Source organism: Haemorhous mexicanus, chromosome 7 (genome assembly GCF_027477595.1).
Source record: "Haemorhous mexicanus isolate bHaeMex1 chromosome 7, bHaeMex1.pri, whole genome shotgun sequence".
Taxonomy (NCBI): domain Eukaryota; kingdom Metazoa; phylum Chordata; class Aves; order Passeriformes; family Fringillidae; genus Haemorhous; species Haemorhous mexicanus.
In genome coordinates, this window is record NC_082347.1 from 29881278 (window position 1) to 29896810 (window position 15533).

Below are 15533 nucleotides of genomic sequence, written 5' to 3' on the forward strand. Positions count from 1 at the left end.
AACAGAGCCACCTGGATGAGTGTTTTTGGTAGAGACCTCAGCCTCCAGTGTGACGTGATGCCAGTGAAAGGGAACAGGTGAGAAAAGGGTGTCAGAGGGGACTTGTTTTTTCCTGAGTGTTTCAGACTATCGCTAGACTTTGAAAACAGGTTTTTTCAGATGTCTGCTGAAGATCAGACACAGCTTCATCCTGGGGTCTGATACACTCTCCCTGTGTTTGCTCACCACTTTGCCTTTTATGCCATGAAGATGCCACTTGTCGTATGAGGAGGCTGCATTGTTCTGATGTAGCCTTTGACAATGGAGACCTGTGCCACTACTGGGGGTGAGCTGCTCATGCCCTCTGTCCTGCCCCAGTATCATGGGCTGCATCCTTGAGTGACCTGCTGGAGAAGCTGCAACTGGTCTCAGTCACTACGATGGCCTTATATGACTTAGGAGAGGAAAGCTGTCCTACGTAAAGTCAGTCATGTTAGACAACTGCTCTGGTTTTTTGCCAGCTGCAGTAGGAGCAAGGAAGCACAGCACACCTGTGGAGAGGCCTTTTAGTACACCAAGCTGATAAGCTGTTTTGTAAAGACTTGATAAGGCTGGGCAACAGGAGGAGGGCAGAGAATATAAAGCAGTGTTTCACTGTCACTAGGGCTGGATCCATCTGTCCAGCCACGGAGACTGTGTATCATGATACACAAACCTTCAGGACAAGTGAAGGAAGTGCAGCCATGCCCTGCAACCTGCAGATGATTGTGTCAGGGTCTAAACAGACAATAGACATGAGAGGAATTGATGTGTAGAATAATTTGTTCCAGTGAATGGGATCGTGTGATTTTGGATTTTCTTGTTTGGAGCAGCTGAGAGTTTTACTTGAAGACACAGTGTGTTGTAGGCACAAAATGGTTAAACAGCTGCTCAGCTGTGCCAGAACTGCTTGTGGTAGGTGTTTTGTGATTGGCAGGGCAAACAGCAAAACAGTCCAGCATGTTCCTTCCTTCAGCAGGGAGTTGTCCTCTCTTTGCTCAGACAGAGGTGACGCGAGTGGCAGGAGGATGTGCTCTGCTCTCTGCTGGCACACAGCCTCAATTCCCTGTGCCTTATAGCAGGGAGGGTGGCTGCAGGCTTTGGTGGTTGCTGTGTAGCATAATCTGCCTGTGCTGCGTTAACTTTTGAGTTATGTTCTTTTAAGGAAGCCATTCTAATGCTGGTGCAGAGGGTACAGTGGTGCTTTTTACTCATTCTTGGTTAATGTGAATGGTGTATTTTTAAAAGTTTTGCTGCTAGTTTTACTGAATCAATGTTTTTCTCCTCCACTGTTTGAACTATTTTGTCTGTGTTCAGAAGTATGGATTACTCTCCTCAAAACTTAGTAATTTCAAAATCTGCTTGGAATAGCATCACTTTTTTTGAGGTATGTGCCTCTGGACTGAATTAAGAGTTTGCAATGCAGATACAGCCATTGCTCTTTTACTGGTACAGTTTTTCAATTTTCTTTGTGTTTTGTGGAAGCTTTAATATGATTTTCCAGAGGCTTTTATGCTTTAACATTAAAAACATTTTTAGCATGTTGCACATGTGTACTTTGTCTTCCTGTGCTCAGAGCTTTCTGGACTTAACCTAACCTTTCTCCTCAATTTTTTTTTTTTTTTTTAAGAGGTAATTTGAATGTTCTAATTTGTTTTAAACCAGATCTTTGTACAACCTCTTCTAGCACCTGGGGAGACTTACCCTTTGCCTTGAGTGAACTAACTTACATAAGAATGTTTCTGTTTTTCATGCAGGTTGGGAGGACCTGACCCTCTGGACTATGTTAGCATGTACAGAAACCTGGGAAACCCAGCACTGAATGTTCCTGAGCACTGGCACTACGTCAGCTTTGGGTTAAGTGACTTGTATGGAGACAACAGAGTACATGAGTAAGTGTCATTTAGGTTCTGTAGCTGTGTGTTGAGTTTTGAGTTGCATTTTGGGGGTGTGTAGGTAAAACCCTGACCTGCTGCTCCTATTATTTGACCAGCTGGTTTTCTGTTGAGAACACCCTAGCCCTGGTCTCAAAAAAGATGACATATGCCTGTTCTTGTATGTAGAAGACATTCTGTGTTTGCCTCTGCAGGCTTTGAATGCAATGTTGAGTGGGTTTTTGTTTAAATCTGTTTTAACTTGTTGGGAAATTTTCTTTTAACTGTCTGTCTTGTGTTTTTCACACTCTGTAATCTGTTATGGTCATACACTTAAATCCTGACCTCTCCCTCTGCATGTTAAATGCCTTCCTCTGGAAAACTGCTGTAAGGGCATTTTTGCTGTTGCTGGCACAGCAGTGTTACTGTCAGCAGACTGCCACGCCGGTGTCTGCTGTATAAAGTGCCAATTTGTGTAACAGAAGCCTAAAACTCTAATTGTTTGACTCTCTTTTCTCCAGTAATTAAATTATTATCTTAGGTTGTTGGTATGATTGGTTTCTAGGAGGAACTTTGGATTCGACCAAGCAGGCAGCATGAGCTAACCCTATTCTTTCATTAGCTTACTTTACTCCTTAACTCCAGTTAAAGTGAGTAGTAGTAGCCAGGCCATCATGATTCTGGGGCTGTGAACATCATGATTTTGGCGCTGTGAACATGGTCTTTTCACCAGCCAGAAATGGCACGATGTTTCTGCTGTCCCCATTTACTGAAACTATCTTTGCGCTGTGTTATAGTTGCAGGATAAATGTCCTTGATGAATGGTGCAGCAAAGGCTCCAGTTTGTTCACACAAGCTTTCCTCCTTTTGTTTGTCTTGGTTAAGATTCAGCCACCAGTTTTTTTTCCATCAAAGTGCTTCTCTTGCAACAGCAGCAGTTGGGCAGTTTCTTTAAATTTACCCATTCCTCAAGGCAGTTTCTCCTGTTTTTTTTCTCCTTGTGTTTGTGATTACAGAACTGTTTTTCAGAAAACAAGTTTGGAGTTTATACAGGACCCTAATGTCACAGAGATCTGCTTGGGACATTTAAGCAACCATTACAACAAACCCCAATAGATAGTTGCAGGGACAGAGGAAAACTAAGTCAAGTGAAAGAAAGTAAGTTTAAGGCTTCCTTCCCTCCCAAGAGATCTTAGTGTGAACATGTAGGTATTTACACGGTGCTTTTGTTCATAGATCAGGTATGTGTTTCCTTCTGACTAGAACAACGTCCCCAGATCCATAGCACTGTCCTTGTGTCACTTGCCCTGAGATGTTCAGCTGTCTGCAGTCTGTCACCTTTAAATTGGCCTCGTTCTTGGAGCTACAAAGCTTAATAGTATTTGTCCTCTTGAGTAGGTTGGTTCTACCTTGTGTCCAAAAGCCTTAATATATAATTATGCATGTGGTAGAGCTGTCAAGACCTAGACATCTCCTAAACACTGAACCTGAAGTTACCAGCTGGTATGTGAGCACTGTAGACTGGCTGAGAGAAGATTTTCAAAGGAGCTGAGCACTCACCAGCAGTTCTCACTCCCAAGAGCAATTGCTGTTTGCTAAAACTGCTCTGGAAATTTGATGGCTGTGGGATTTGCACATCACCAGCCCAGCCCTGGGTGCACACTGTAGGTATGTGGTGGATTTTTGTATGCACTCAGGAGGTTCCTGTTCTCTGACAGGGAATTTTATAAAGCTTTGTTTAAGAAAATGTCTCTTTTTTGCTTGAAGGGCTTTGGGATTCTGCTGTCCTAGGTAAAGTGTGCTGTAGAATGGGTGGCAGGAGCATAGGGTTGCAGGGCAGTTGTTTAAATCTTTGGTATATTTCCTTTAAAACCAATGTGATGCTCTGTTCAATTGCCCTGGCCTCCAGAGACAGGAAAGAGTTTGCATAATTTTTTTTGTTTGGTTGGTTGATTTTTTTTTGTGCTTGGTTTTTTGTTTTTTTTTTTTTTTTTCCCCAGCTGTCTACAAAGAGTGCAGAGCTGGGTCTGCTTGTGACAATCAGCAAGGTTCCTACAACAGGGATGTGCTTCCATAGCCTTGCTGTCCTTCATACTTTAGAAAGGAAAAGACAGAACACTGCCAAAGGTCTTGTTAATTGCCCAGTTTGGGTAACGTGTAGCTTACTTCTTGTGGACCTCTCATGGTAATGCAGTACAGTCTAGAACAGTTATAATGCAGTATTAAATGAAAAGGACTTTTTGATTTTTTTGAGTGAACTAACACTGAATTGGAGGCCCCGTATTTTTATTTATAATGGAATAGCAAACAGATGTGGCAAATAATGTGAAAATGTTGACTTTAATTTATATTTTTAATAAGAACCTGAAAAGTCTGAAGTAGAGCTCTCCCGGTGCCTCCTTGTTGACAGATTTATTTTCAGTTAAAGCAGCACTGTTTCCTGCTCTGCTTACGTATCAGCTATACTCTGCTTACAGAACCCAGTCTGGTTTTTAAGAATCTGTAGAATAAGATGGAAGAAATCTAAGAATTTCAAACAAGGAAACCTTTTTTGTTTAAAACCCCTCAGTGTTTCATGGTATAATGGCAACCATGACACCAGCTGTGCTATGCTGATAGCTCTAAAAATCCTAAATCATGATGTCATGACAGCATTAGGGAACCACAGGCCTTTCAGTGGGATTTCATGCCAAGCTGCTTGCATGGAAATAAGTCTCTCCAGTTGAGCATGTTGCACAACTTGAGTGGCAGCAGAAATCCTTCCAGTATGTTTTTGCAAGTTATACTCCATTTTTAGCTTTTCCTATCTTCTTTCTAATCAAAACAAATGTGTTACTTCTTGAATCTATTCAGCAGGGTTAAAGTAGGGCCTTTTTTTTCAGACTGTTCTTGCATTCTGAGGAGATTCTGCGCTGCAGTGGTGAGTGTGTGCAGCCTGCTGGCAGAAAGCATGTGGCCAGTGCAGTTGTGGGAGAGGAGATGCTGAGTCCTGCACTCTTCTGCACCCCTTGCTGGCAGCAGCTGCCCACAGCAATGCCAGCAGCACGGAACATGTCCCTGTGTGTCTGCACAAAGCCAGTGCCTCAGCTGGCATTTGCAGGTTCGTGCTCTGATGCCAGGCCATCAGTGAGATCAAGGGACAGATCATTCCTGCGGTTTACAAATGTTATGGTGACTTCTTCCTTGGGGGAGAACAGGTGCATGAGGAAGGCAGCATCAGGTAGGTGTAGCTGGACTCGGACATTGCATCAGTGTGCAATGCCAGCTTCAGCTGACTCCCTCAGGAGTCTCTGACCCAGGAGGCAATGGGCAGAACCTGATGCATAGGAAGTTCCACCTGCAGATGAGGAAGAACCTAATTATTGTGTGGGTGACCATGCACTGGAACAAATTGTCCAGAGAGGCTGTGGAGATACTAAAGAACTGTCTGGACACAATCCTGTGCTGTGTGCTCTGGGATTACCTTGCATGAGTAAGGAGGTTGGACCAGATGACAGTGGTGCCACAGTGTTTGCCAACCCCAGATTGTGCGGGCACAGGTTTGCAGGGCTGTCCAGGGACTAAGAAGGAAAATGTGTTTTTCCCAGACTGGCTTCTGACTTCAGTTTGCTCTAAGGCCAAGGTTTGAATCTCCACTTAACTGTTCTGTAGTTTGAGTGCTCATTCTTTTTCTTAACACTTTAAAAAAGTGGATGGAAAGTGAAAACCATGATGCAATAGAACTCCTGAACACCTTGAATAGTCTTATTTGTATTAAAATTGCAGGGTTGTAATTCAGAGCTGAAATAGAAAGTAAGGATTAAATTATGGATAGATTGAGATAAGATTTTTATTTGTGGTCTTCCCACATCCCACAAAGTGACATGCCGACTGTGTTTTGATGTTTACTACATCAGTTTCATACTGACAAGGGTGGTGGGGTTTGGGGTTTCTTGGTTTTGTTTTTTTCCCTGGCCGCTAGCCAGGAGCCGAAGTGCAGCATCCATTTGCATAAAACCGGAGAGATTATAGCTGCCTTCATCTCTATTACAGATGCAGGGTACCACCCGCTGAGACAACAGGTTCCAACTTGCTGTGGTCCTTTTGATTTGTGCTGCTTTCCATTTGGATCAGGAGGGAGCGGTGCATGCCGGGATAACGTGTTGTCTCTGTGGGTGGTGCCTCCCTATTAAAGGTGAGGGTAAGCATGAGCCTTTCAAGATCTTCAGTCCAGCCTGTGTTCTGCTTGCTTGTATAGATCCTCTGAATGACCTTAACTTGTAAAAGGGCAAGGATGCTTGTTAGAGTTGGGAGGAAGAAAAAGGAGCGCAAAAGTGGATCAGGTAACCAATACAAGGCTTGCAGAGGGGTGGATGTTTTCTGGAAGGCTTTTTCTGAGTATAAAAGGAGTTTGAAAAGAGTATTTAGAAAATAGCCTGGAAGTTGGAACAAGTGCTCTCTTTCTTTTGAGTGCATGCTGGCTTCTCCTTTGAACCTGCATGAATGTAGGATGGAGTGGTGCTGACAGCTATCACTTTAGTGGCCTCTTAGTTCTGTAGCCTTTCATAAATTTAAAAGCTCACTGCCCTCAGCTTGCCAGCCTTTAGCCTTAAATTTTGCTATTTAATGGGTCCCTAAGTGCTTTATAAACCACATGCCTAAAGCACTGCTGAAATATTATACCAAACTCCAAGGTAACTGAATGCTTTTAAAATGGTGGAGAGTGACTCTGCCCCTTTTTGTTTTTGTGATAAAACAGAGGGCCTTTTGGAAGACAGAGAGAGAGGTGGTAGATCCATATTTCAGAAAAGATTTGTAAAGTTCAGCATGTTTACCTTGAGAGATTGCTGGAGGTGGAGCATCTGCCCCAGCTATAGGGAATTACATGGAAGAGGGTATCAGTGAGCATCAGTTTAGGAAAGCAGTACAAGAGGTAGGATTTGGAGGAGAGAGGGTTCAAGGTGAGCACTATGCTCTGGACTTCCTTTTTCTTCTCAGGTCTTGTTTGCCTATCAAAGACTGACCCCAAATATAATGCTTATTTTTTTCATTTTGTCTTCAGTCTGAGGCAGAGGGGAGAGAGGAAGATTCATGGCAGAGTGCAAAGGGAGAGGCCATAGAATTAGGGACTTCTGTAGCAAAAAAAAAAGTGTTTTCTTTCAGTGATAGTTTATTTGAGAATCTGTCAGAGTAAGAAATAGCAGTTTAGCTGCACAGCACAATAAAATCTGTCTTTTAATGGATTTTGTTTGTGATTAGATTTTTTCCATACCTATAAAGATATGAGTTAGAATGAGCTTTTCTTAAAATTAAGGTACTTTTAACAACTCTCACCTGTGTGGATTCTGTGCAAATACAGGTGTGCTTCTACTGAAACTTGCTTACTGGGAGCACCTGTAGATCCTTCTCTTCTGTCTGGCTATTTGTTTTTGCATACTTTGCAAAAATGTGACATTTTTGGGACAACTTTTGCTCTGAAGGACTGGATTAATTTTGACCAATGAGTTCAGACATTTTAAAGAAGCATATGCACAAGTGTGATCATGTCGGGTTCAATTCTCTATTTCCCAGACAAAAAAAAAAAAAAAAACCAGAAATCAAAAAAAACCCACTTAAACCATCATGCCTATTTATGTGTTCCACTGAGGGTGTCCCTCCAGTGACTGCCATGCACCAGAACCCTCTAAGGCTTGTGTTTCACTGCTGGAGGCAGACCTCCCCTGAAGCTATGGTCACCGCAGGGAAATCTGGTTTTCCCTCCTCCTAGGCAGAGTGCACTTGGCTTCCAAATGTCACTTGCTGGAGGTAGTTAGTGCCCTTAATGAAATGGAAGATGTGGGCCACCTACAGAGAGCAGCCTGTTTTGTGCTGCGGTCTATCTGTGTTTACATGCAGGGGCTGTGGGACGAGACCACTCTTGAACTGTGCTACATTTGGAACGGTTTTTTGAAGCATTGAAGGAAATTCATTTAACATTTACAGCACAGTAGTTGAATTTACAAGAAGGACTGTTTTCAATAAAAAAAAAAAAAAAAGGGAAAAAGGTTGGAGGAAGGTTTAGGGCTGAGCATTGAAGGCAAACACCACTTCCTGTTTGGTTGTGGGTCTGCTCTCCAGTGCTGCATCCTGTTAGGATAAGCCTTATGCTGCCTTGCAGGGAAGGGGCATAGTGCTCAAACTGGATGATTTTATGGGGGTTTTTTTTGCCAACAGAACTTCCACATTTATGATCTTGGCACATTGGAGGAGAGTTGATCTGAGACATGGCTTCCTTACTCTGATCTCCAAGTTGGGTTAGGGGTGAATGATGTGGGAGAGTTTTCAGGCTCTGTTCTCCCAGTGAGTTCAGCCGGCAGGAAGAGAAGTGACTGGGAATCAAAACTGGGTCTTCTAGTGAAAGATTGCTTTATGTGATAAAGATCTGTTTATGATGTTTCAAAATCAAGAATTAAAAAAAAAAATCTTTTTTTTCAGTGAGACATGAAGGTAAAAGTATTTTTGAGCAATGCAGCCATTCCAGCTGTGAGATCATTGACATTTTTTAATCCATTTGCTGCCTGGAATAGAGAAACTAACAAAATAAAGGTTTGAAGAAATAGATCCAAATGCTCTTATTCATACCTAATCCCCCTTGTTTTTTCCTCAGTGTTTTTAGTGTTGGGAACATGCCTTCTTGACTAGTACTAGAATAGTGCATATTTCTTGATGAGTACTTGGCTACAATTGGTAACAACAAATTACCACTGATAATAGAGTTACCAGTTTTATGTGAAATTTGAGCTATTGGTGTTTCTCTCTTCTATGCTCCGTGGTGATGACCTAACTCAGCTGCCTCTCTACTGTCTTCTCAATTTTGAATCAAGGCCCAATAGGCAGTGACACCAGGCTAACAAAAGAGTGCTGCAAATCTTGGTGGTCTCCCATTCAGATGGTATTGCCTTCCTTGGACAAAGGGGTGAGTAGGGCTCCTGAGTGCCACTCTGCCTCTGGGGATGGTAAACAAGGAACGGATCACTGGTGGGAGGCATTTTTTCATCACTTGACAAAGCTGGGTAGATGGGATACCACCTGACAAAGGGCTGAGGTTTAAAGAAAGATTTTGCAAGGGCTCTTGAGAACAAAAAGAAAAAAAAAATAGGCCAGAAAACTGTTTTTTTCAGGATGTAAACAGGGTGGGCGGAGGTGAAGGGGGACTCGGCCATTCTTGGGGAGCTCTGATTTAAGCTCAGAGGATATAGACAAGGGAAGGAGGAAGAGTGCACAGATGGCTCATTGTTTTGTCTAGCTCAGCATTCTTGTACTGCCGAAGTGAAGGACAATTGTTTTAAAATCCTTTTTGCAAAAAGTGCTCTTTGCTTTCCAGCTATCCCTGGTCCCCGAGATGCAAACTGTAAACCAGAGGGACTGGTCTTAAATGCCCATTTGTTTTGGAGAGTCAGTCCAAGGGGCCCTGGGCAGTTGCTGGGTGGCAAGGCATTGCTTCTATAAAGGAATGGGGGGGGAAAGAATATTCCTGGGAAAAATGCACTGCAGCATTTGGGGAGGAGGCAAGAACAAATCAGGATGCACATGGAGGGGCTGATGCAGACCAGTGTCTGGCTTGGGGGCCTTTATCAAAGCTATGAAACATAGCATGAAACTGGCACATACCTTACCTGCAATGAGGTCTGATGTACAGTATAGTTTTCTTACAGTATTTCATTCTTTTTTTTGTATCAAATAATTCATTAGTATAAAGAAATACTGCCATTTCTATACTATTATTCTTTCTACTGCTCCAGTTACACTGGCACCGTTCCTTCCCCTCCTCCCCTGTAAATTGTTGTGGCCTTTCTGGAGCAGGGGCCTTCTTTGGCATAGTCGACAAAAATAAACCATAAAGGCAGCTGTTGCTATGAATAAGGCTCAACAGGGGAATTTTACCAGTGGAACTACAGCAATATAATTATACTGGTAGACTAGTTACAGTAAATTTCCTCATGAAGACAAGCCTTAAGTTGACATTTCCTAGCTAAGTTGAATCCATATGTATAACCTTATTACGCAAAAATAATATGTCTCTGGGCCTTGAATTCCTTTTTTACCCAGAAGAGAAACATTAAGCAGAAAAGCAAAGTATTTCGTGTTCAGAGATAGGTGGAGGATTTTCTCTAACAGAATGGTTGTGATGAGCTGTATGCTGACCTCTGTGTTTTTTACTGGGCAGGTTATTCCTCCAAAAGTGGTCAGGAACACAAGGAGAGTGTTCCTGCTTGCTGCACTCAAATGTAAGCAGTACTGAAATATGCTGTAAAGTCATATCTCTCTCCTTTGCTCCTGTTTGAAAGACAAGCTGAGCCATTTTGCAGCCACCCATAACTGAAGTGGTTTGACTGAGAAGCAAAACTATTTTGCCACTATTAAAATTTTTAGGAATAAGCCAGGAGCCACTGAAAGGATGGTGAGGGAATGACACTTTCTTTCCTCCTTTGTTTGATTTTTAAGAGGCAAAGATTTATTTTGTCCTGTTGGTCGTTGTCTTACAACAAATGGAGTTCATGTAACATTCACAAGCCCTAGAAGTTTCAAGTGCTTCAAAGGAAAGATAGTCTTGCAGGAGAAGCTAATCACTTAAAGGCAGATTTAAAAAATATCTCTAGTAGACTTTTCATTACAGATGTCTCATGTTTCCCTTTTGGGAGTTTTTCACCAGCAGTCCAGTGCTTTCTTTTCCCTGGAATTATGGCTCAGGCTCCAAGGACCTTTTGCTGCCTGCTTAATTGATTAAGATCTCTCATGGTGCTCATCAGTATATTTTTAAGTGCACCCTTTGCAATGAAATGAGACTATGTAACAGCTCACCAGGGAAGGCAGAATTGTCTGGGTTTCTATAGCTGATGAAGTGAAAGATCAGGGATTGAATTTGAGATCCATCAAGATCAGAGAGACATAGGTGGGTTTAGGTTGGAAAGGACCGTAAAGGTCTTCTAGCTCCAGTCCCCACTAGACCAGCTTCCTCAAAGCCCCATCCAGCCTGGCCTGGAACACTTCCCAGAATGAGGCATCTACAGCTCTGCTGGACAACCCTGTGCCAGTGCCTCATCACCCTCACAGTAAAGAATTTCTTCCAAATATCTAATCTAAACCTACTTTCTGTCAGTTTAAAGGCATTCCCCCTTGTCCTGTCACTTTGTGCCATGATCAAAAGTCTTTCTCTAGCTCTCTGGCCCTTAGGGTACTGGAAATTGCTCTAAGGTCTTCCTAGAGCCTTGTCTTTTCCAGGCTGAACAGGCCCAACTCTCTCAGCCTGTCCCTAGTCCTCTGAGCATCTTCATGGCCATCCTCAGGACTTGCTGCAACAGATCCATGTTATTTTTAGGATGGGAGTCCCAGAGCTGGATGCAGCCGTCCAGGTGGGAACTCACAAGAGCAGAGTAGAAGAGCAGAACCACTTCCCTCAGCCTGCTGGCCACACCTCTGGGGTTGCAGCCCAGGATACAGTTGACTTCCTGGGCTGCAGGCACACCTTGCTGGTTCCCACTGAGCATTTTGCCAACCAGTGGTGCGGTGCGTGGGTGCCTACAGCCTGTTTGCAGGCTTTTGGAGTTCAGGCTCCTAAAAGCTCCTGGATACCTTTTATGCCCCGAGTTAATTTATTGCACAGCTGAGAACTTAATTGTATGAGAGTCCTAAAAGAGTGCTCAAGGATATGCTAAAGTTGCTTCTTGTGTGATTTTTCTTAAGGTATGTTCTTTAGCCAGCGGGAAAGTAATGGGAGACACCGGTGTTTATATTCTACATAAGGTATTGGAGTCCTGATCCTTGCCTGAGACCTTTAGGCAATGCTGAAAAATACTAACTGTAGCTGTCAGTGGCTTTGAGGTTTTTTTCATATGCTTTCCACCCTCCCGTACTGCTTTTGAAAGGCACTTTTGTTATGCGAATAGGTTCCTCCCGGCAGCTGCAGAACTTTCCACAGTAGGAGCTAGGAAGGAGCCAGCAGACACTGCAAGGAAAGCTGGTGCCCTTTTCCCAGCTGCTCACCAAACTCAACAGTACTGCCCTTCCCAGGCATGCTGGCTCAAACTAGCCTTTTGCTAATGTTCTCTTGCCTGGTGAGGTTGCAGCTGAGCCTTTAGGTGAAGTTGTGGAGAGGTATTACCATTCTCTGTCTATCAGAGCTAAGGATTCAGATCCGATAGAAATGGGATCCATGTGCAGATGGAAGTTTGTCTTCTCTAATGCACTGTGTTGTGCAGTGACTGTGTGCTTTGTTGGCAGAATCACCTCCAGCTCAGGCCAAATGAGAGCACTGTTCTTCTGGGCCTTGTAGAAATGAAGGATGAGTAGTTCTGTAGTGCAGCATAAATAGGCAGCTTCAGTAAATGTTACAGATCTTGATAAGTTTTCTTTTTCATTAGTGCCTTCACTCTTGTTCTGTGAATGCAATAGCAAATCCTTATTGTACTCCTAGCTTTTCTTTCCAGATCCTTTCAGTGGGCATTAAGATGATGCAAGTCTGCTGCAACTTCCCAGGCTTTTGCAGTGAAACTGTTTGCACTTTCTTTGTCAAGAAGCACAACCTCACTTGTGGTGCTGGTTGTGGTAGTTCAGAACCTGCTCTCAACATCCCACCTGGGCTGGGACTGATTCTCCTGGCCATGAAGTAAAAAGCCAGTGTGGCTCTGTGGAGAAATGTGTGAGCCCTTGAGTTGAAACACATTCAGTAGTCTAGTTACTTGATTACACAAAAATGTATCTATTTTTAATAAGTTGCTTTGGAAATCATAAAGAGGAACTGGTTTGGTCATGTCAGTTTAGTTATAACTGTAATGTGAGAGTAAACCATCACCTACAGGTATAGCTACACCCAGGCGCTATAAAATAGAGAAAATAAAATGTAAACTGCCCTCATATGAACATCTTTTGCTGGAGTAAGGAGTGCATATCCCATGCAACCTCCTGTTTCGTATTTGGTTGTTGTAGTCATTTCCCGTGTTCTGCATTTGTCCATGCTGTGCAGAATGTGGAGTTAATTTCCCAGCTTTTGTGACCTTGATAGATGGAGCATATAAGCATTTCCTATATGATGAGTGTGTCACATTACTCTTTGAAGCAGGGAAATATCATTATTTACATCTGAGAATCAAATCCCTAAGTAACTTGTTGAGGAGGATGAGAAGTTTGTAGCCGACAGGAGGTTCAAACGTAAGTTACCTGGGTGCTGTTTGAGCACTTTCAGAGTATTCTGAAGTTTCCTGTTAATAATGAGGCAGATCAATCCCTTTGACACCAATAGGGCCTTTGCAGCCTTTTGCCCTTAATCTGCAAGCACTATCCCTACAGGTGTGACTGTATGTTGGCGCTCTCCAGAACAAGACAATAATGCTTCCAAGCCTCTAGAGCTCAGAGGGATTAACCTCCAGCAGCTAAGCATGATCCCATCCTCCTTCTAGATGTTACTGCTTTCATGGCATGGGCAGCAGAGCCTCAAAGAAACAACTCCTAGATTGCCTTAACTTGCAGCTCAGCACATTTAGGTGACCAGAAAACTGATGGTGGTTTGTTTTAGCATACTAGGCTGGAGATAGCACAGTTCAGGAGGTGTTTCCTAGGTGGTTGGGCAGGAGACGAATATAGGAACCACTTCTGTCAAAATGAGTTTAACTTAAGTGTTTGTGAATTATCAGCTATGGGTCCTGCAAGTGCAGTTCTGGGTACCGAGTACCAGTAGCAGAAGTTCGTACCTGTGTTCTTGGCCGTGATGATTTGTAGGATCACTTGGGTTGGAAGTGACCGCCAAAGTTTCCAGTTGATGCTTTCTCATATGGCTGAGTTCCCTGGATCACATCCTTAGATCCAATTCCAGTGTTTGATCACTATCTAGTGACACTCTATAAAACAGTTGTGCCTGCAGAATTACAAATAAGGTTGACTTGACTCTGTAGGTTTAGAGGGAAAAACAATTTATCTGTTGTATCAACATTTGTTATTTACAGAGACTATTTTGTGAAAACGAAATCTAAACTGTGAGTCTCCAGGTTTCAGGGACAAGATTGTAACTGGCTGAATTTTAAAGAAGCTGAATAGTAAAATCTGTGAAATCAGTATTGTGTATGTGTGAGTGAAACTGTACCTTGTCTCTTCTTCCCCCTCTGCCCTGTAACAGCTCTTCCCTCATTGAATGGTAGCTCAGTGAAACACAAATTGGTTTTCATACTGGCCAGCACAAATCAATTCACAAGTTTTTACTCAGCTATATCTCAGTGTTAGCTTTCTAAGTGGATCCTACATGAGTATTTCAGAAAGCTGAGAAACTCCTCCAAATAACTGCAGAGTGAATGCTCTGCATCTGTTTGGATTTAGATGTTGGAATAAATCTCTAAAAACAATTGAACTTTCTAGAAGAGTTTTCCATTTGGTTGATGGCTTACACATTTGATATGATGTACTGCAAGAGCAAGCTCTAAGCAGCAGCTGCCACAGACTGATATCTCTGAACACTGTGTCACTCACTTTCCAACCGATTTTACATGAACAGAAATCTTTGAGCATTTGTTTTATGTTTATGAGTGTTTGTTTTATGTTTATATTTGCCCTGCTTTTGCATGTAGTTTTTTCTTAAAGCAAGCTACAAAGGAGTCCAGTAAGATTGTGTGTGCAAGTTTGGGGTAGCAGGAGCTCATGGAATTTCCTGCTGAGCACTCTGAAGAGATAACCATCTGACATCCAGATAACCACCCCTTGCTTCTCTCAAATGTTTGTATGTGAATGAATATTTTTTAAATGTCAGGAGACAATCCACGAGAATATGTGAGTAAGCAGGTAGGTCTTGGCTGAAATTACTCTTCTGGGTACTTTTTAAGCCTTTTATGTAAAGGGGCTGCTGTGCCTATTTTCTTATGGAATTGATTCACAGGAATCTCCCAGCATGCTGTCAGGGTTCTCAGATGAGAGTTTTATACTGTTTGACAGCTGCACTAAAAACAACTGCTTCCTGTTAGGCAAGATACTGGAAGCACTAGGTAGGGTGGTTTTTTTTTCTTTCTTTCTTTTTTTTTTTTTCTTTTCCCCTTAAGCTCTGAAATCTGAGGGTCATTTGCTTGTGGGGGGTAGAAATTGCACAATGCACCTGGAGCTTGAATTCAGAAGACTGACTGTGCATAATCTTGTTTAACGCAATCAGCTCTTGCCTGATGCCCGTCCCAGGAGACAGAGACACTGAAGTGTTTAGCTCAGTGGCTGCTGAAGTCTTCTCCTTTGGTTTTGGACAGGAGACCACCCTTTGTGTTGCTTTTTAGTGGGCAGTAAAAAGGAAGTGATTCACGTCTCAGGTGATTCAAGTAATTCTCAGGGAGGACCTGTGAAGTGAGTCACTGGGTACCTTGGTGCTTTTTGTGACACCAGTCCTCTGTGTTGCTAATAGTAGGCTCTTTGCTATGTAATAGAAAACTCTTCTGGGACAGGTATTAGCTCTGCAGCCTTAAAACACTGTTGAGGGTCGGGACTCCCAAGTGCTTTGTTCTCATCAGGCAGAGTGGTGGATCTTGCCTGTCACCTTGGTTTGACCATCTCCTCAGACTTTGGAAAGATCCTGAGATGCTGATCTGGAGTACTGAAAGCTATGGATTGGCAATTATTCTGTTGAGGATTTTTTGTGATGGGAATTGTGGGTACAATTAA

At 42.8% G+C, this 15533-nt stretch overlaps 1 protein-coding gene across 2 annotated transcripts in view; it reads left to right on the plus strand.

Annotated features, from left to right (window-relative positions):
* The window catches only part of SUFU (SUFU negative regulator of hedgehog signaling), a 90196-nt gene that overhangs the window by 4226 nt on the left and 70437 nt on the right, over positions 1-15533 (plus strand). For both annotated transcript variants that reach the window (XM_059851868.1, XM_059851869.1), the window contains exon 2: positions 1776-1910. In XM_059851868.1, coding sequence (XP_059707851.1) covers positions 1776-1910 — 135 coding nt within the window. The remainder of the gene's footprint in view (positions 1-1775; positions 1911-15533) is intronic.